Source organism: Sesamum indicum, linkage group LG4 (genome assembly GCF_000512975.1).
Source record: "Sesamum indicum cultivar Zhongzhi No. 13 linkage group LG4, S_indicum_v1.0, whole genome shotgun sequence".
Classification (NCBI taxonomy): Eukaryota; Viridiplantae; Streptophyta; class Magnoliopsida; order Lamiales; family Pedaliaceae; genus Sesamum; species Sesamum indicum.
Window position 1 is genome coordinate 9,788,524 of NC_026148.1, and position 21,792 is coordinate 9,810,315.

Consider the following 21,792-nt stretch of genomic DNA (forward strand, 5'->3'; position numbering starts at 1 on the left):
AAGGCAAGAGCGTGGAGTTTCATGTTTTGTTCAATATGTAACGGTGGTACAAATGCAATTAATTACTTCACGAAGAAACAGAGAATGCATGAGGTTTATTTATTTTAGGCTCAACAAATGCAATTTAGGTTCGAGTCCACCCAATGTGTGGTATCGTGGGTGTTTGTCTCATTTTTATATATATGAGTTTATTATAATTTTTAACTATATTAATGTATTCAATTTGTTCAAATATTGATGTAATAATATAATTATTATTTTTATCTAAAAAAATGAACTAACAAATTTATAATATAGTTCATTGTTCCTATACTACTTCACCATGGCAGTGTGTTTTCCAATCGGATCAAGTTTGAAATATGATTGTCATATTACAATTGCCCCTTTCAACTTTTTATTTTATAACTAGATCTGTATACTTTAATATAAATTAACATAAAACAATAAGAATATTATACATAGTATTAACTGAAACATACATGTTCAAACTTTTAGAGAACCTTTGATGATTTTGTTCTAATAATTAATTTAAAAATTTATCATGTTACTACATTAATGATGCCTGATAGTATTATAAAATGTTAAAAATATTTGCAGGATGATAATCAATATTAGTAAGGATATATGTAATTTTTAAATCTTTAGAGTGGTATACCTGCACGTAGCTCAAACTTTAAAGGGGCTTTATATAATTGTCAAATAAGTTGAATCATTCAACTCATGAGTAAAAATTGGATTTTTATTCAATTTTTATGCCGAAGTCCTTAATATCATTAACAATCAGGTCTATTTGTCAAATAAAAGCAAATAACATAAATATACTAAATTTAATTTTTTGAAACTCAAGAATATATATGTAATTAAGTCAAACTTTTAGTGTAATTTTAATCTGTCCACATGAATGGAATTATTATGTAATGCCAAGATTGCTTTTAAATTGTCTTTGTAATTGCTCTCATTTTCTTTGGGGGGTGGGGGGTGGATGTTATATCTTATTTTAAGTATGGTAATTAAGGCAAGTCATTGGATGACCTGTCGGCTTGTTGAGGTTGACTGACTTTTGCGCAAACTCCAAGACAGTGATGACACGCCTACTAAGAAGTTAGTTCAGGTGACAAGAGTATAAAATTGTAATAAAGTCCAAAAATTTCTTCAATTCTTGTTGTAATAAAAGAATCACATAATTCATAAGCCTGAAGAAATGCACGCACGCAAATAAAAAGTCAGTTTGCGTTGTCCATACGGCAATATATTAAATCCTAAGTATTGTAATTATATTAGTGTTTGTTTGCGCTGTAGTTGTTGTTGGGGTTGACTTATTTTAATTTGCTCAAAGATTTAATTCAAACCAGTGATTGGTGCAAGAGACACAACATCTCAAATTCATAACCCAAACACATAACTGTAGTTGAATTTATATCCCCATGAAGTCCTTTCAGCTTCGTCCCTTACTGCTTATTGTGTTTCAAGTAGTAACCTTAAAGTGCGGACATTCTTATTCATCACAACTCAATAATACTACTAACAGAATGAGGTGCTTGGATAGGGAGAGACAAGCTCTTCTCAACTTCAAAGACGAGCTTGTCGACACATATGGCCGACTCTCTTCTTGGGGCAACGATGAACATAAAAGAGAGTGCTGTGAATGGATTGGAGTTTACTGTCATAATCATACCAATCATGTCACACAATTGGATCTTCGTTTTAAATTCTTGAGAGGTAAGATCAGTACTTCATTACTTGAACTGCAACAATTGGAACACATAGACCTTAGTTTCAATGACTTTGAGTATGCCCCCATTCCCGACTTCATTGCTTCACTCACCCAATTACAGAATCTCAATCTTCGTTCAGCTAATTTCAGTGGACCAATCCCACATCAGATAGGGAACCTATCAAAATTGCTCTACCTTGATATTTCTGCGAATGATTGCAACAGTGAAAACCTTGATTGGCTTTTTAGTCTTGATTCACTTGAATACCTTGATCTCAGTTATACAGATCTCTCAAAGGCTACCAATTGGTTACAAGCAGTAAGCAAATTGAAGTCCATACAAGAGTTGAGCCTGAGCAATGGAGCTCTCCCAGAAATATCTCTTTCTTTCCTACCCAAAATCAATGGATCCTCGCCTCTTACGTTTCTTGATCTCTCATTCAACTCCCATCTATCCAACTCCCATCTATCCAACTTTTGGACATTAGTCAGTTGGTTCTCAAACTTCAGCAGTACTGGTCTTTCTTACATAATACTCAATGATAACAACATAGCTGGTCCCATTCCTGATGTTTTTGAGGACATGATGTCACTTACAGTTCTCAGCCTTTATAGAAATGGTCTCCAGGGTGGGATCCCCAAGTATTTTACTAATCTGAGCAGTTTAGTGACCTTGTCTCTGTCTGAAAACAATTTGAGTGGTGATATTAATGAAGTAATGATGAATCTGTCAGGTGGGCTATTAGAGAAAAGACTATTGTCTCTTGATATGAGTTGGAATAATTTCAGAGGATTGTTGCCTAATATGTCAAGATTTTATTCCTTAACCAACTTAGGTCTTGAGAGTAACCAATTGAGTGGATCCATCCGAGAAGGCTACCTACAACTTCCATCTCTTGCTTTTCTTGATCTGTCTTCAAATGGATTTACTGGCGCAATACCAGATCTATCATTCTCTCCATTATTGAGATCGTTACGCCTTTCCAACAATACGTTTAGTGGAACTTTAACTCATAGCATTCCAACTCTCTCTCAATTAGTAGAACTGGACTTATCTTTCAACTCATTTCTAGAAGTTGATTTCGACCCTACCTTTGATCCTCCTTTCCAACTACGGACTTTGAAATTGGCGCAGTGTAAATTAGTGAAACATTACCCTGTTTGGCTCAAAACACAAAAAGAATTACAAACAATCGACTTATCCAGTATCGGGATTTCAGACACCGTATCAAGTTTTTTTGGTGGCACCATCCCGACATTCTTGTACCTCGATGCATCAAATAACCAAATGTATGGTTCCTTTCCGAACTTCTCATTCAGCTCAACAGATTTTTTAACGTCACCAGATGTTGCCCTTTCTGGGATATCTTTGGATGTATCAAGAAACAAGATTTCAGGTTCCTTGGATTTTTTGTGCTATGTCAAAGAGTGGGCTTTGCTCGACCTTTCGGACAATCTTTTCTCTGGTCAGATTCCTGATTGTTTTGCTAGCTTTCGATCATTAAGATATCTCAATTTAGCAAACAATCACTTGTGGGGGAAGATTCCTAGTTCATTTGGCTCGTTAAGTGCTCTTACTTTGTTGCATTTACGTAACAATAGTCTCTCGGACGGGATCCCCTCAACTATGAGAAATTGCAGAGGCCTGAAGATGATTGATGTGGGAGGAAATAGACTTACTGGAAACATACCATCTTGGATAGGAGAGAGCTTCCCAGAGCTAATAGTTCTAGTCCTCCGCTCCAATGAGTTTTACGGTGACATCCCTTCAAACATATGTCGCCTAGCAAACCTCCAAATCTTAGACATATCTGCCAACAAGAATATTTCGACGGAGCATTCCTCGTATAGTCGGGAATTGTTTCTTCCAACAAATACCCTGATGATGCCAGCGGGAAGTTTTGATTCCCTTGAAAGTGCGTATTTCATGTGGAAAGGAAATGAGGTGAAGTACACCAGCCGTGTTGGCCTTGTGAAGCTAATCGATTTTTCAGACAACAGTTTAGTAGGTGAAATCCCTATGAACATCACAAAACTAGCTGGTTTGGTGGCATTGAATATCTCCAACAACAATTTGGTCGGACCCATTCCTCAACATATTGGTGAGCTCAAGTCTATGAATTTTCTTGACTTGTCAAGAAACCACCTCTCAGGTGGGATTCCGGCTAGTCTTTGCAACTTGAACGGGCTTGGAGTGTTGAACTTGTCATACAACAACTTGTCTGGAAGAATTCCACGGGACAATCAATGTCTTACTTTTGAAGGAGCGGCTTATATAGGTAATGTTGGTTTGTGTGGGCCGCCGCTCAATGAATCTTGCCCTGGAGATCACCCAAATCCAAGAGTTGAAGGAGCGGAGTCTGACGATGATGATAAGTTTATAACGCCTGGATTTTATATTGCTCTGGCACTTGGTTTTATTATTGGATTTTGGGGAATATACGGAACAATACTGCTCAACAAGACATTCAGATATGCAGTTTTCAGCAAGCTCACCAAAGCTTGGATATATTTTCAAAACTAATTAACTTAACCACTTGTCTAATTATGTTAAACTCTTTTATCTTAAATGTAAATTAAAGGTTTCTTAATTTGTGGTGTAATCTAAGAAAACTGTTTGTTAGCTACTTCACATTCCAATTTGGTGAGTTTCCTGTTGCTCTGCTCTCCTTTGAGGTTGTAACCGATTCTCTGTTACAGTGACAGTAATTAATAATATGTCGTCTTTACAAGGCCGTTGTAAATATGAAAGACAAACCTTTCCTATCCACAACACTAATACATACGTACAATAAAAATAATGCACGCTCCTTTTAAGATTACTATTACTTTGTCTCATTAATATACCCAGTGTGTCCCTCCTACCGCCGCCCAATGGAGGCGCCACTGCTCCAAACCAGCTCAAGCGCCCTCCATATAATCGGAGACGATGGAGACTACCTGCCGGTGAAGGGGCTGAAACCATGGTGGAGAGTTTTCTGTATAGAATCAGCCAAGCTATGGAGAATTGGCGGCCCCATAGCATTTCAGATCCTCTGTCAGTACGGAACCACCTCCGTCACCACCGTGTTCGTAGGCCATCTCGGAGATATTGAACTCTCCGCTTTCTCTATTGCACTCTCGGTTGTCTGTACCTTCTCCTTCGGCTTCATGGTCAGTTTATTTTGAATTTGCTACTTAGTTTGATCATTCTTTGTCAGTTTATCTCTTGCTTGATCTTCTGTATATCTTATTCTTCTCTTCCATGATAGTTTATATATATTCTTCGTTTTGGTGAGATATTGGGGTTAATTTTTGCTTTTCCTGATTGTGTTTTTTCTAGTATGTCGTCGTGATGCGGTTTGTGTTCTCCATGTGTTTGATGAGAGTAGATACTACTGAGATACTGTCCTTAATTTATTATGTATTATGCTGTAGTTGAGTGTTGATCGCGTGGAGCTAAGGTGGTCTGGGGCGGCGGTTGTGATGCTTTTTGAGCAGCGGTGGACTTGAAAATTGCGGCCTGAGATTAGACTTTAATGAATGGATGTTGGGTGATTTAGTTGGTAATCCATTGATTCTTTAATTGGGAAAATTAAAATGCAACATAGAATTTTAGTAATTTGGAGATAGCTGACATAAATCTGCACTTGATTTTCTTATTAAAATTAAATAAATTAAAATATAGTTGATTGTTCTCAGTTACGAGCAGGGCAACGTCCACAGTCCTTGTACTTTTTTCTTTTTTTTCCTTAAACACACACACACCCATGCATACACCAGGTTGAAACACAAGGCGTCCTCTAGAAAATCTTGAACCCAACCATTGGGTTGTCCCCCAAGGGGACGTCGACCGCCCTTGTCCTTTATTCCACACAATTTACATCTTTGTTTTAGTTTAAGAATATATGTACCCTTTCATTGAAGCATTGTGAGTGTGAATTTACTTGGTGACCTTCTAAGCTATTGCCTTGGGCAGACCTTTGATAAAAGGAAAGAAAGAAACATAAGCTAAAGGAAAAAGGCAATAATATGTATTTTGGAGCTTCTTTACTATTGCTCAGGATTTAAGCTAATACTGCTCATAAGAAAAGAAAGAAACGTTGCTAAGAAGTTTTATCTAATCACACTATTTCTGTCTATTACATGTATTTATTGTTTATCTTACTCGAATGTAGATTTGTATTTCATTATTGTATTTATAGTTCAGTATGTTAAAATGCATGACGATGTGACTGCACTATATTTGATGACATCGATGATTCTGTATGTTAATACTAATGCAAATGTGCTACGTTATTTGGGCTGAATCTTGAAACTTGAGATTTACGGTTGCAATATATTGTAGCTTGGCATGGGGAGTGCCCTTGAGACTCTATGCGGTCAGGCATATGGTGCCGGACAAGTTCACATGCTCGGCATTTACATGCAACGCTCGATAGTAATTCTGTTGGCTACTTGCGTCCTTGTTTCGCCACTCTATACATTCGCTACCCCAATCCTTAAATTACTTGGACAACAAGATGAGATAGCGGATCCTGCAGGAACTTACACGCTTCTGGTTCTCCCTCAATTGTGTTCTCTGGCTGTTGCTTTTCCAACCCAGAAGTTTCTTCAAGCCCAGAGCAAAGTTTCCGTGCTTGCATGGATCGCAGCATTTGCTCTGGCTTCACAAATTCTTTTGTGTTGGCTCTTTGTTTATGTATTTGGCTGGGGAGCTACGGGTGCTGCTGTAGCTTTTGATATAACTAGTTGGGTCTCTGCCCTCGCACAGTTTATTTATGTTGTTGGTTGGTGTAAGGATGGTTGGAAGGGATTCTCATGGGCTGCATTTCGTGAGATTTGGGCTTTTGTGAGGCTCTCATTCGCGTCTGCTATTATGCTGTGCCTGGAGATCTGGTACATGATGAGCATCATTATCCTCACCGGTCATCTTGATAACGCTGTGACTGCCGTTGGTTCTCTTTCTATATGGTGAGCATGATTCACTTTCTCATGACCTCATACCTTGTCTTTTACTAGTCATTGTGTTTCTCCGTAGTTTTCTCAAGTACTAATATTTGATATCTCCTTTTTTCTCATCAAAAAGCAAAAAAAAAAAGTTAATATCTCATTTGGTCTGTTGTTCAGCATGAATGTTGATAGCTGGGAGACAATGGTGTTTGTAGGAATCAATGCTGCTATAAGGTGAAAAACCTCTGAAGCTTTCTTCATTTTCGATATGGTCCAAACCGTTTTCCTATCTATATATATATATATATATCCCCTTTTTTTGTTTTTAGTGTCCGTGTCTCAAACGAGCTCGGAATGGGACATCCTAGAGCGGCTAGATACACAGTCTATGTGACGCTGTTTCAGTCCCTTCTGATCGGGATTCTTTGCATGATTGTAGTCCTCGCAACCAGAAATTACTTCTCTATTATATTTACCAATAGTGAAGAAATGCAACAGGCCGTTGCTCACCTTTCAGGCCTACTAGGGATCACAATGCTTCTCAACAGTATTCAGCCAGTGATATCAGGTATTCTATTGAATTAAATAGAACGGAAGTCCGCACTTGCCGTTTTCCTTGTCTGTCTAATCTTTTGCACCAATATTACGACAGGTGTTGCCATAGGAGGCGGATGGCAAGCTCTAGTTGCTTACATCAACTTGGCATGTTACTATGTATTTGGTCTGCCGTTGGGATATATTCTTGGTTATGTAGCTAATCTGGGAGTTGTGGTAATAATTTCGATCATTCACTGCCTTGTTATTTTCACCGCTTGTTGATTCTGTTCTTACACAAAGCCACCGGAAACAAGGCTCTTACGTTATATTTCTCTTCTTGCAGGGACTCTGGGGGGGCATGATAGGCGGAGTTGCTCTGCAGACATTGCTGCTCATTATCGTACTCTACAAAACCAACTGGAACAAGGAGGTCAGTGTTAGCAGTCCATACACTCTTTATCCTCATCATTCAGCTTTTCACTACATTTCTTTCCAACCGTTTATACACTCAATTTTTTACACAAGTCCCAAAATTCAGAAATTTATCAAACCTTTTTCATTGTCTTAATAAGAAGCCACCAAAAACGCAGGTTGAGCAGACAACAGAGCGCATGCGGAAGTGGGGTGGCCAAGACATTACAATCGAGAAATCCGAACCTGACCAGCTTCCGATAAAAAACGGCAGAGCTTAGACATAGTCGGTGGTATTCTTGTCGCTTTCTCAACTGTCTCTCAGCCTCAGCATGGGAATACCACTTTTGTTTCCCATTAGACCCTTTTGAGCTTATTTGACATAGGATATATATATACACACACATACTTATATGCGGTTGAGGGAGTGTTGCAAAGTTACAGAAATAGTCCCTTAAGGTATTAGTGTAATGTACTTTAGGGAATATTTGTGTAATGTTTTTGTCACTAAACAGGAGACGTGCTTATAATTACAATCACAATATCTAGACATGTAATCGTTAATTTCGCAAAAGGCATTGAGTGTTTATGTATTTAAACATATTTTCAATAGGCGTCAATGTAATTTATTCTATTTAATTTTCATGTAAATTGAATGCAATTATAATAGATTAGTTAAGCTGTCAGATAATCATCCTCTCTGCCTAATTTGACTGGGCAATTGTAAAGTTGTAATTCTAAAGGATTGTGGATCCAGGGCAATACATTACATGGTGAATCTGAGTCTTATTATTATATTCAAGCCAACTGGAGGTTGATAAAGATTTTGGGTTTCCATATGTATTTATATGTTTTATAAATTACAACAATCTTTTTTTAAATTTGACATAATTATGAATATTTTTTCATTAAAAAATTACAAATACCTTCTTGATGTTTGATGAAATTATGTAATCATTGGATAGAGATATGAAATTGTCAATTTTAAACTTATTGAATTTTATATAAAGATTTTTAAAAATTCTAAAAAAAATTGATTAACCATAAAAAAAAAATGGATGAAAACCTAACTGAGACTAATGGATTGGGATAATTGTTAGACGACCGTTAACATCAGATAGGCATTCGTAATTTTTGAAACAATGAAGAAATATTCGTAATTATATCAAACTTAATGGGAGATTGTTATAATTTGCCCTTATATATTATTTATTAAGCGAAATATCGCTAAAATAACTACCAAATGGCATTGATTAAAAATCTAAATTACCCTCATTTTAAAACAAAAAGGTCAACTAAAACGTTTTGTTTGTTTGTTTTTTGAGTGAATATAATTATAAAAGTATAGCCTTGTATCTTTTGAATTACATTGATTTTTCTTTCAAATTTACATGTTTCTGGATGTTATTATTGTTTTCTAAATATAAAAGAGTTTGGTAATATTAAAAAGAAAACTATAAGACAGTAGCTTCTATAAAGATCATACTGAAACAAAGAAAGATTAACATCACCAAAATCCATCAACAATCATGAATGAATGATGAAGAAATTAACTAGTGATTCAAGGGTGTTAACACCCCATTCCAACCTACTACACATAATATTCTCATGATACATTCGGATGAAAGCATTCCTACTTGCATTCATCAATTCACTTAAAGAAATGGTTTTCAATAATTCCATATTTTGAAATTCATTAAGAAATACTTACACTTTCGTCACCAGAGATTTGGTGTAAATTATACTTAAACTTGCTGTCATTCGCAAATTAATTATCTCTTGCATGTAGCCATGACATTTGTTTTCGTATAGTACATCGTTCTCTTCATTAGTCGAAATTCACCGATTTGTTTATATTAGCAAAAGAATTTTATAAAAATTAATTAAACTTATTATAACAAGTCAAAACAAATCTATCACATTTTCATTTTGGCCTTGGTGGGAAGCTCCAAATAGGGCAAGGAAAATGTCCATCACAAGCTCATTTCAAAACTAAAGTGATTTTAAAATAAAAAGCATGAATTTACATAGAAATTTGATTGGAAAATGTGATATAGAGCCCTCTTATTTGAAAAAATCTCCACCATACATAAAATAAACTTGAGCCGCATCCAAGAAGTAGCTCCTTCTAAAGACAATTTCTGTAAGGATTGAGACAGTTCAACAACAAAACCCCTCCTTAAATGTCACAATTTAATCATCTTTTTGGACTATCTCTCCATTATTTTTTTTTCTTGTAATATCTTTGAAGCCATAAATTACATTTTGTTGTTGGAATTATATCTGTTTTAATATTTTGGTATTTGAATTTATTTTTGTGTCATCTTTCTATCTCAATTTTGAGAAATTTACACTTTACCATATATAATTATTTTTACTAAAAAAAAATACTTGCATATTTCATTAATATATTAACATAACAAAAAATAAATATTTATATATTTAATAAGACCTGAATCAACATTTTGAAAATCATTGATTGGATGCGAGTCTGAATCTTGGTAAACTTGTAGTGTGGGATAGGATTCAGAATTATTGGAGAAGGTGTAGTTTGACTTTGAGGTACCCACGTGCATCTCACACTTGCTAAACAAAAGCTTCTTCATCACATCAACTATCATTCTACATATTCAACCACAAATCACAAGTAGCAACTGCAAGCTGTAGCATAGCACCTAAACATACGTACTCTCAAGGCTGAAACTACCGCTGCGTCGGTATGGAGGCGCCGCTGCTCGAACGGAGTGCCGGCGAACTCCAGCTGATTGGAGACGACGGAGACTACGTTCCGGTGAGAGGGCTGAAGGCGTGGTGGAGAGTTTTCTGCATAGAAACAGCGAAGCTGTGGCGGATAGGCGGCCCCATAGCCTTTCAGATAGTTTGCCAGTACGGGACCAGCTCCGTCGCCACCATATTCGTCGGCCACCTCGGAGATGTCGAGCTCTCCGCTTTCTCTATTGCTACGTCGGTGGTCGGAACTTTTGCTTTCGGCTTCATGGTTAGTTCACTTTAACATCATCCTCTCTCTCTCTCTCTCTCTCTCTACATACATGTGCAGTGGTTTACATAGATTTGTGCAGAAAAACGTATTCCGATAATGTTGTTTTTGGATCTTGATTGTTGTTTCTTGAAATATTTTCTGCTTCTTGATTTTCCATCGACGTTGAAGTAACTTACCTCCGGCCATCAACTCGTGATACGTGCGGCGGAGGGCGATGAGATCTATGATAATTGAATGAGATTTTAGTTTTCTAGTCCCAGTTTGGACAGTCACTTTAACATCATCCTCTCTCTCTCTCTCTCTCTCTCTACATACATGTGCAGTGGTTTACATAGATTTGTGCAGAAAAACGTATTCCGATAATGTTGTTTTTGGATCTTGATTGTTGTTTCTTGAAATATTTTCTGCTTCTTGATTTTCCATCGACGTTGAAGTAACTTACCTCCGGCCATCAACTCGTGATACGTGCGGCGGAGGGCGATGAGATCTATGATAATTGAATGAGATTTTAGTTTTCTAGTCCCAGTTTGGACAGAAAGAGTCCTAACCTGTTTCATTATACTTACCGATTGGAAAATTCCAACTAAGATCAAATTTGGTCAATATGAACTCACTCACTCACCATAAATTAATTATACAATAAGTAATATATATTTACGGTGTGATTAATATATAATTTTTAAATTTACGGTGTGATTAATATATAATTTTTAAAAAATAATTAATTATGTAATATATATTACACATATTTTATGATTAATTTTGTAAATATAATTTAATTTTCTTAATTAATATTTTAGAAGATTATCTTCTGGACAATGCACCATTTATTTGTTTTCCGATAAAAGGTGGATTTTTGTTGGGTCCTGGGAGGGACACGCTCACAAAATAATTGGTTGTCGGTATTCGTAATTACAATAAGGGTTAGGTAAGAAGCTTGACGCAAGAATTACCCTCCGTAAACGCTGCTTTTCAAGTCAAATATTCCTAATAAGCGACTTTTTTTTTTTAAAAAAAGTATTGAGTTGTCAAATCATGGATAGTAAAATATAGTTGGTTTAAAGAATGATACATGTGATACTTATTGTGGTATTGAAAATTTTATAATGTGACAAAGTATATATATTTATTATATGGTTTGTACATAAAAATTACTTTTGTACCCTTGTTAATAAATGAATATTACTAATATATACGTCAAGGATAATTACACTCCCGGTCATTGTTTAAAAAATTGCATTTAGTACTTATGATGTTTGTTTTTGTTTGATAAATAGATCTCATCGTTGGTCAAAATTTATCGAATTTGTTGATATTAGTAAAAACATTAAATTTAATTCATATCTACCTTTGATTTTTTTCCTGACCAAACTACTCTTATAAGGTGAAAGTATATTCCTCATATGCATTCGTGTGTGAAAATATAAAAGGATAGTTTGTTTATAAAAAAGAAAGTTATTTGATATGCAATAAGTCAATATTAAACAAATAAGGGGTAACATATAGATTTTCATTCAATTTTTTGCTAACATGTGCAAAATCAATGAGTTTTAACTAACGAATGGATCTATTTGTTTGACGGTAACAAACTTTATGAGGACTAGAAATAATTTCTCATACTACAAAAATTTATGTGTAATTATACCAAATTTCAGTAGAGGACAGTGTAATTATCTCTACAAATATTGTTGCATTTATTATATATATATATATTTAAATTATATATCAATCCTATAAGCTTGAGTAATGCACTACTCAAGTAATTTATTTACAGTTGAATTTGGTGGGAATTAGTGAGTGGAACTTAATTGAGATGAGAGGATTTATGACCTCTACCTGTAGAACTTAATTGGGATGGTCCAAAGATTATCAATGCTGGGGACACCATGATGATGTACCTATGGTTTCATAGCTGTCGCACTTATTGCCCTTGCTTTTTTCCGCCCTCTTTTCTCAACAAAATCTTTTATTCAAATTAAATTTGTCAAATACTTTCCTTTTAATGGTACACAATTACACGACGAGTATATTATATTTATTATGTAATTAAATCCGATTTTATCATATAATTAGTTTCGATTTGTCCAGATTAGTATTTTCTCTTCTCTCGACTACCAATTTGCCACTAAGAGCAACTTCTTTGAAATTAATTTTAGATTCTGATGCTATGAAGATGACTGATTACTTTCCGGGACTGCCCTTCTTTCTCTTCGGATTGTTGCAGTAACATGGTGTACTAGGTGGTCCTGGAAACCGTTGAAATGAGCATGTGATGTCCAACGCTATCATTGCTCTGTTTGAAAGCCACACTGAGTGACAACATTATTCTTGAGAAATTTGGAATAATCAATCATTAACTATGTGTCCTCTGATATTATGACTCGGATTACTGTGCCTGATATTTAGTTTCTAAGCCAAATCTAACAGTCTGTAATGGATTTCTGCCGTATTTTGTAGCTTGGAATGGGAAGTGCCCTGGAAACACTATGCGGTCAGGCATTTGGCGCCGGACAAGTTCATATGCTCGGTGTTTACATGCAACGGTCAATAATAATTCTATTTGCGACTTGCATTCTCCTCTCACCGCTCTACATATTTGCCACTCCAATTCTTAGGGTGATCGGACAATCCAATGAAATAGCAGAACCTGCAGGATTCTATACACTTCTAACCATCCCTCAACTTTTCTCTCTTTCGATAGCTTTTCCAGCCCAAAAGTTCCTTCAAGCCCAGAGCAAGGTTGGCGTGCTTGCCTGGATAGCAGCTGTTGCTCTTCTTTCACAAGCTCTATGGTGTTGGCTTTTTGTCGATGTTTTTGGTTGGGGAACGATCGGAGCAGCTGTTGCATTTGATCTTACAAGTTGGATCTCTGCGATAGCGCAATTTGTTTATGTGGTCGGTTGGTGTAAGGACGGATGGAAGGGACTCTCGTGGGCTGCGTTTAGGGATATATGGGCTTTTGTTAGGTTATCACTTGCATCTGCTGTTATGCTGTGTCTGGAGATTTGGTATATAATGAGCATCATTATCATCGCCGGCAATCTTAAAGATGCAGTTACTGCAGTTGGTTCCCTTTCTATTTGGTGAGCTTCTTAACATGCAGAATTAACATAGTACTTTGATCTCACTGCTTATGGCATTCTTGATGGATCTTGTTCTTTTTCAGCATGAACGTTGATGGATTGGAAACGATGCTTTTCGTCGGAGTCAATGCTGCTATAAGGTCAAAAATAAAAACAATAATGCTGTAGATCCTCATCAACATTTCATTAATATCAACACAAACCATTACCGTAATATCTTTACATTTCAGCGTTCGTGTTTCCAACGAACTTGGCCTGGGACATCCTAGAGCAGCCAAATACTCTGTCTACGTAACGATCTTTCAGTCTCTGCTGATTGGGATTCTTTGCATGGCTGTCATCCTCACCACAAGGGAGTACTTTGCTATTATTTTTACAGATAGCGAGAATATGCAGCGGGCGGTGGCTCACCTTTCAAGCCTTCTTGGTGTTACGATGCTTCTCAACAGCATCCAGCCAGTGATATCAGGTACTACTTTTCTTGGTTTAACACAGTAGCATTCTTGTGAATTGCTCGTTGTCTTTAACCTGTTGGAGGACGGTGCAGGTGTAGCCATCGGAGGAGGTTGGCAAGCGCTTGTAGCGTACATCAACTTGGGTTGTTATTACATTTTTGGTTTGCCTTTAGGATACGTTCTCGGTTACGTGGCTGACTTTGGCGTCATGGTAAGCAATCTTGATATTGCAATTCTATGTAAATTCTGGTGGTGTTCTGTGTGTGTACTGGAGAGAGACAAGAAGAGATCTTACATTGAAGTTTTGGTATTTTCAGGGAATCTGGGGGGGAATGATTGCTGGACTGGCTTTGCAGACATTGCTGCTCTTCATCGTACTTTACAAAACCAACTGGAACAAAGAGGTTAGTGCTACCTGCACTTTGAGTTTGATATGGGCATAGAAGTCGTGTTTGGCAGGCTTATTAAGAAACTAGGAAATCGCAGGTGGAGCAGACGACAGAGCGCATGAGGAAGTGGGGAGGCCACGACACTGCAGTATCGAATCACCAACTTCCAATGAAAAACGGAACACCTTAACACGACTATCAATCTCAATGTTATGGTAAATTGTATTCAGTGGTTCAACGTTTGGAAATTTTGACAAGCAGCACTCTGAAGTTATTCCTAGTTTACAGTGTATTGAGCTGTCACTTTTTGGAAAATTCTAATCCAAATGAAGTTTGGTCAAACTTAAACCAATTATATAATAAGTACAATCTACTTGTTTTGTGATTGATTTAGTCATAATTTATTTGGGTAAGAAGTCTTCATCATAATCTTCATATTACAATCAACATAAACTCATGACGATCAATGCCAACTATATGCTCACAGGCATTATCGTCATTTTGCAATATTTTTCTTAATGCATATGTCATGTTTTGATCAGACTCGATTCGATTTAAGAATTTTCAGTCTAGTAAAGGGTTATGGTTGGTGCCCATTAACATGTGAAAATTAATTATATTTTCATTTGTATATGTTTCAATAGCTTCTTATTATTTTTTTAAAAAATTAAAATAAGGCAAAATTGTAAAATTAATCCTGTAAGTATAGGAGGGTGGCAAAATTAGTCCTGTAACTACTGAACTGGCAATTTTGGTCCTTATGACCAAAATTACCCAAATATTAGTCGGACAAATTGGGGTTTAGGGTTCCAGTTGCCAACTGGTCTCAACTAAAACACGTGGCATCTTACGTGTCTGCTGACTGGTAATTCTGGTTGGAAGGACCAAAATTGCCACTAAATTAAAATATATAGGACTAAAATTGACACTAAATTAAAACATAAAGGAGAAGTCAACCGATGATGGTACCATGACGTGGATGTACCATTGACGGAAACTGATCGAAGAGATGTGTGTCCCATGGGGAGCGAACATAAGGGTGTTGGTCCACTGGTGAGATGGTCATTGGTGATGGAGATATGATGGAAAAATCAATGGTGGGTGCGGAGAAAAAGTGGTGAAAATAAAAACGAAAAAAAACAACCGAATAGTTGACGAAAATGGATGGGCTTGGGTGTAATCAACTCGCCGGAGGATGGGGAGTTGATTGGTGGTGTTCTTGAATAATAGGTAGGTCGGATGACAGTGAATCGAGAAAAGAAAGAAAATAAATCTAGGTTTTAGGATAAGACTATATAAGAATTGGGGGCACGTTTGAACTCCGATTGAAACACATGCTATATGATTGGAATCAGCGTAAGACGTTGAGTTTATTGGTGGCAGGAGACACGCCGGAAAAATTTCCGACGATCGGCTTGGTGGTAGTGGTGGTGGTGGTGAGTGATGATTAACCATTTTTTGTCACGTCAGCATCCACGTAGGATGTTGTCCGTGTAAGTAATGTCCATTTGTCACTGAAACCCTAATCCCCAATTTGATTTGTTAATTTTCGGTCACTTTTGACCAGAAGAACCAAAATTGCTACAAATTTTGAACATAAAAGACTAAAATTGCCAGTCTCATAACTACGTGACCAATTTTGAACATAGGACTAATTTTGCAATTTTACCTTAAAATATTATAAAAGATAACTAGTACTATTTACATGGGTGATCCCACTAAAAATATCAATTTGTAAATAATTAATGTAAATCATAATGAGAAATGATTCTTGGCAGCTTAATGACTATGAATTTAATGGTGGTAAACGGACGGGTTGAATGGTGTTTGTGTCCGAATGAGTTGGATTCAAAATGAATTTAAATTGATAAGTTCGGAATTGGTTGCGTTTCAAATATGTTATTTTTTTGTATTTAATTTTTAATAAATTCACATAACATAAAAATGAGTAATATATTCACCAACACTAAAAATAGCTACTATTTGCAATATAAAATTGTAATATCCATTATTTCTGGACAAGTAATCTTGTTCATTGAGGGTTCATTTGGTTCGTATAATTATTTATGATTGGATTATAGTTCATAAAGATTAAATAATATTAATTTTACAAAGTCGCCACATTTGTATTATAAAACCGCTATATAGTTCTCGATTTATTTGCCAATTTTGTTTTTCTGTTTTTATTTTATCCAACCGCTAGGGCGATTATGCATAAAATTTTAAATTATTTGAAAACATGGTATTTTGCTAATATTTTAATAAAATAAAGGGTAATTTACTTTATTTTTTAAAATATAAGGAATAATTTGTTATTTTATTTTTTTATAGAGATTCTTTTGATCATTTTTTATATTATAGGATAAATTGCATTTTTTCATAAAAAATATATATTTAATAATAACTTATCATTTGATTTTTTTTAAAAACGAAACAAATATTTAAGACAGTTCTGTCCACTTTCACGCGACGTTTCAGATCTGCTGTTCTTTCTATTCTCTCAACTCCAATCATCAATATTCAATATCAAGACTCTCGTCCTCCTACTACACCACAACTATTTTTCTACAATATTTCTAGAAATTGACAATTGACAAACGGAGAGAGAGATCATAGCCGATAGAATCTTGTCGTTCAGACGATTCCAACAAGATCAATCATGCTCAATTTCATTAAGTATTTGTTTGTTTAATTAAAATACATATGTTTTAAAATAGTTATAATTTTATTAAATTCTATTTATTAATTAATAATACTATTTATTATTAATTATTAATTAATTATAAATAGTAATTAATAATTAATAATACTATTTATAATAAATTAATAATACTATTTATAATTAATTAAATAGAATTAATAAAATTATAAAATTTTAAAATATATGTATTTAATTGGACAAACAAAAAAAAAGAAAATGAATTCGGCAAACAGTTTCAACGAATTTTTGGTGGAAAAATCTCCAAATTTTCAATTCTCAACAAATACTTGATGAAATTGAGCAAGACTGTTCTAAATAGTATTATTAATTATTAATTATTAATTAATTATAAAATAGTATTATTAATTAATTATTTTTATAAATAGTATTATTAATTATTTATTTATTATAAATAATATTATTAATTAATAAATAGAATTTAATAAAATTACAACTATTTTAAAACATATCTATTTTAATTGAGCAAATAAATACTTGATTAAATTGAGCAAGATTGGTCTTGTTGGAATCGTCTGGACGACAGGATTCTAACGGCTATGGTCATAATCTGTGATTCGTCCTGACGGTGGAGAAATGACAGCAAACAGCTTCAGCGCGAATTTTCGGCGGAAAAACTTCAAATTTCATCTCGTTAGAACCGTTAGGCCGAGGCGAGTCCAGTGTTGGTGGTTCGTGATCGTGGGTCGCTCCGGTGGCAGTGAATCGACGGCCGAAAGGTGCGGTAATCGTGCTAAAAATTCATTATTTACGATTGATAAAACTTGAAATTGTTTGTGGGAAAATGTTCGTCTCATCAAGGAGAGTCGAACGGTATATTTGATAACTGACAACTTGCCATGATGGTCTGAAATTTTAACGAGAAATTGGCAGCAATTCATCGTGGAATAAAATAATTTTTTTAAAAAAAAAAATTGTCATAACATAGAGAATTTTTTTTTTAATTAAAAATTGTGGCACCTACTTTTCTAAATATTTTTAAAATACGTTACTTTTTTTATTTTTTTTCCTGCATTTTTTAAATAAATTCCCCTTGACATTCCGATGGAGGCGCCGCTGCTCGAAACAAGCTCCGGCGACGTCCATCCAATCGATGATAACGGAGACTACCTGCCGGTGAAGGGGCTGAAAGCATGGTGGAGGGCTTTCTGCATAGAATCAGCCAAGCTATGGAGAATAGGCGGCCCTATAGCATTTCAGATCCTCTGTCAGTACGGGACCACCTCTGTCACCACCGTATTCGTAGGCCATCTCGGAGATATTGAACTCTCCGCTTTTTCTAGTATGTTGTCGTGAAGCGGTTTATGTTCTCCATGTGTTTGATGAAACTTGACTACTATTACCGAGATACTGTCCTTTACTCTGTGTTTACGCTGTTTTGATCGTGTGGAGGAAACGGAGGGTGGCGGCGGCGGCGATGTTTGGTGAGCAGTGATGGAGTTGAAAACTGCGGCCTGAGATTAGAGTTTAATGAATAGTGATTGGTGATTTAGACGTCGCTGTTCTTTATTCCATACGATTCACACCTCTTTTACGCAGTTTATAAAAATATGGTTTCCGAATTGAAGCATTGCGAGTGTCAGTGTGTTCTTTTTCAGAATGAACATTGATGGTTGGCATACGATGTTGTTCGTCGGTGTAAATGCTGCTATAATTAAGGTAAAAAGAAGTCGTAGATTCTCATCGACGCTTCAACCAAATACTCTGTCCACGTAACCATCTTTCAATCTCTACTGATTGGGATTCTTTGCATGGCGCCGTCATCCTCGCCACAAGGGACTATTTTTCTGATAGCAACAATATGCAACGAGCGTCTTTAATCCTTTGGAGGAGGGAGCAGGCGTAAGCATGGGAGGCTGTTGGCAAAAGATCCTAGCGTACATCAACTTGGCTTGTTATTACATTTTCTATCTGCTTCTAGGATACGATTCTCTGTTACATTGCTAATCTCGGCGTCCTCGTAAATATTTTTGCCGGAATTGTGCACATGATGCTCACATGACCACATAAATTTAAAGATTTCTTCAAAATCCAGTGAATTAACTTATGCGAAAGTATTTTTTCAGCCCGTATTTAATTACATGGTTTTTTAAAACACATTACCTTTGCCACTTAAGCATCGACTGGAAAAATACTTCCACTTAAGCTAATTCGTCAGATTTTGGAGAAATTTTCCAATTTATGTGGTCACGTGCACATTATCTGTGCGATTCTGGCAATATTAGGACGTTTTGTCTGTAAATTGCCGTTTTTTAAAAATTACTGTCCTGATTTGCTATTTTGAATTGGACCTGAATTAAAATTGCCATTACTCCTAAAAAGCTGGACCAAAGTTACATTTTTTCCTATTTTTCATAATACATTTAGCTATATATAATTAATTCAAATATGATCATATTTAATTTGATCTAAAATTTTCATTCTAGCAATTATGTACTTAGAGCCCGTCAATATATATATATATATATATATATATATGTGTGTGTGAGATGCATGGAAATTAATTGTATTTTAGCATAAATTTTATTTTGATTTAAAATGATAAACTATCATTAATTAAAATAAATCGAGTACATTTGAGTATTTTCTTTCTATAACTACTATGGAGCATCCATTTGAGAATTAAGACCTACAATTTAGAAAAATTGACATATTAAGGACAAATCCGCGTTTGAAAACTTAACTGAAATTCATGGCATACGTTATGCTCACCTGCCAAATTCCGGCTAGTTTTCAAATTTCAATGGATTTTGTCTTTTAATATACCAATATTTTCAAGGCTCAATTACAAATTGAATTTATAGAGGATTAAAATTGTCATCCTCTGTAGAAAAAGGAAATCAATGGAGAAATTGAATTAATTGCCATTGCAAAGGCAGAACTTTGGCCAATTTTCATATATTAATTGTTGTATAGTACTCTCTGTTAAATACAGAGGAAATACAGATGAAAGAGACGACTGATAACAAAAATAACAAACTCAAAACCAATTAACCAATCAGCTGACAAAAACGTAAAACTAATAGGACAAGTGAAAAACGTGTTTTTCATTCCACAAATATGCGACTTCGTAAGAAAGGGAGCTCTGCTTCTCTGCTCTGCTTCTCTGTGATCAACCACTTCTCTGTTTTGTCCTCTGCTTCTCTGTGATCAACCAATGCCTTTCATCCGAGAATTCCCAACATCCTCTTATAATTATAGGATCAAAATTACAAATTTTTTCCAACATATGTAATCTATGAATTCTTCAAATTAAAACAATTATTCCCCCCCCCCCACCCCCTCCCTAATTTTGCACGTGACGGAGCAAATTGCAATTGAAACAAAAAGTAATGGACTTAATCTTTGTCGAGGTCGTTAGTCACTTCGAGCGACTTCGGAATAGTACTTGGGATCTAAGAAAAGAATATAAAGTTAGGTTTGCTATGAAGTCTCTATTCAAAAACCACCAATACTTAAGTTAGATTATGGTTTGAGTGTAATAAATATTTTACCATAAATTAAGTATAAATATCATATTTATAGGATCAAAAAGCATCCATTTGCGTGGACCACGTGTCAGGATCCCACATCTCACTTTAAGTATTATCAGACCAATCAACGGCTCCAAAAACCATACCATGGGCTCGTGTCTTCAATATAAATTGTATAAATACTCCTTCTCGGGGGGTGATATTTTTCATTTGTAGACCTCAAATTTTCACCATCTTATCATGATAGGATATATGCTTCTAAAGCTACGCCTCCCCAACCATTCATTGCTCATTGCGCCCACCTCACCTCCAATCATTCAATCATATCTCCACACACCTAATATCAGTATTTATAATTTTTGTTATTATTTTTTTCAATATTATTCAATTGAGTAATTTATTAAAATATTAATATAATAATATAATTACGTTTTCTATCTATAAAAAATATATATATATCAAATAACTTATATATAATAATTCCTAGGACTAATCCTAACGCCAACTCTCGCAATCTCTCCTCTTCCAGACCAATCACGGTTAGTAATAATAATAATATGGGTAAATTACAATGAATTCTTTTTAGGTTTGTTTTAATTGTGAACATTTTTTTATTATTTTAAAAATTATAAATAATTTTATGGTACTTTATAAAATTATGTAATTTTTGGATAGAGATATAGAATTGTCCAATTTTATTATTGTTGTACGTAATTTACAAAAAAAATGAAGTGGATCGAAAATTCTGAAAAATTGTAAAAGAATAATTCAGGAAGATTCGTTGTAATTTATCCTAATAATAATAACAATAACAATAATAATAATTTTAAGAATAAATTATGTGAACACCCCTTAATTAAGAATATGTTTAATTATTTAATCTCATTTTGTCCTTAATTACAAGTATACTCTATGAAGTTGTAGTTGCAACTATCACTAGACCCTATATAATTTTACAAGTGTTGCACCTTTTGAGGATAATTAGTGAAAATAATATTTTTTGTCTCGTAATTGAGGACCTTTTCTCATTTGGTCCCATTTATTACTAAATTCTTATTTTTTATTTTATGATTTTAAA

At 35.0% G+C, this 21,792-nt stretch overlaps 4 protein-coding genes across 4 annotated transcripts in view; all 4 read left to right on the forward strand.

Annotated features, from left to right (window-relative positions):
• The window catches only part of LOC105160451 (protein DETOXIFICATION 35), a gene marked incomplete in the record, with an annotated part of 3,821 nt that extends 3,727 nt beyond the window's left edge, over positions 1–94 (forward strand). Inside the window, 1 exon segment of the mRNA XM_011077823.2 lies at positions 1–94.
• Positions 1,396–4,272, forward strand: LOC105160699 (LRR receptor-like serine/threonine-protein kinase GSO2). Its single transcript, XM_011078178.2, has one exon. The coding sequence runs from the start codon at positions 1,425–1,427 to the stop codon at positions 4,236–4,238; it is 2,814 nt and encodes a 937-aa protein (XP_011076480.2). The 5' UTR covers positions 1,396–1,424; the 3' UTR covers positions 4,239–4,272.
• LOC105160452 (protein DETOXIFICATION 35) lies at positions 4,564–8,285 on the forward strand. Its single transcript, XM_011077825.2, has 7 exons — positions 4,564–4,867; positions 6,042–6,667; positions 6,824–6,880; positions 6,976–7,214; positions 7,299–7,417; positions 7,527–7,613; positions 7,774–8,285. The coding sequence occupies exons 1-7, from the start codon at positions 4,589–4,591 to the stop codon at positions 7,873–7,875; spliced, it is 1,509 nt and encodes a 502-aa protein (XP_011076127.1). The 5' UTR covers positions 4,564–4,588; the 3' UTR covers positions 7,876–8,285.
• On the forward strand, positions 10,168–14,915 carry LOC105160453 (protein DETOXIFICATION 35-like). Its single transcript, XM_011077826.2, has 7 exons — positions 10,168–10,592; positions 13,053–13,678; positions 13,762–13,818; positions 13,909–14,147; positions 14,226–14,344; positions 14,451–14,537; positions 14,620–14,915. Exons 1-7 carry the CDS (start codon positions 10,314–10,316, stop codon positions 14,710–14,712), a joined length of 1,500 nt encoding a protein of 499 aa, XP_011076128.1. The 5' UTR covers positions 10,168–10,313; the 3' UTR covers positions 14,713–14,915.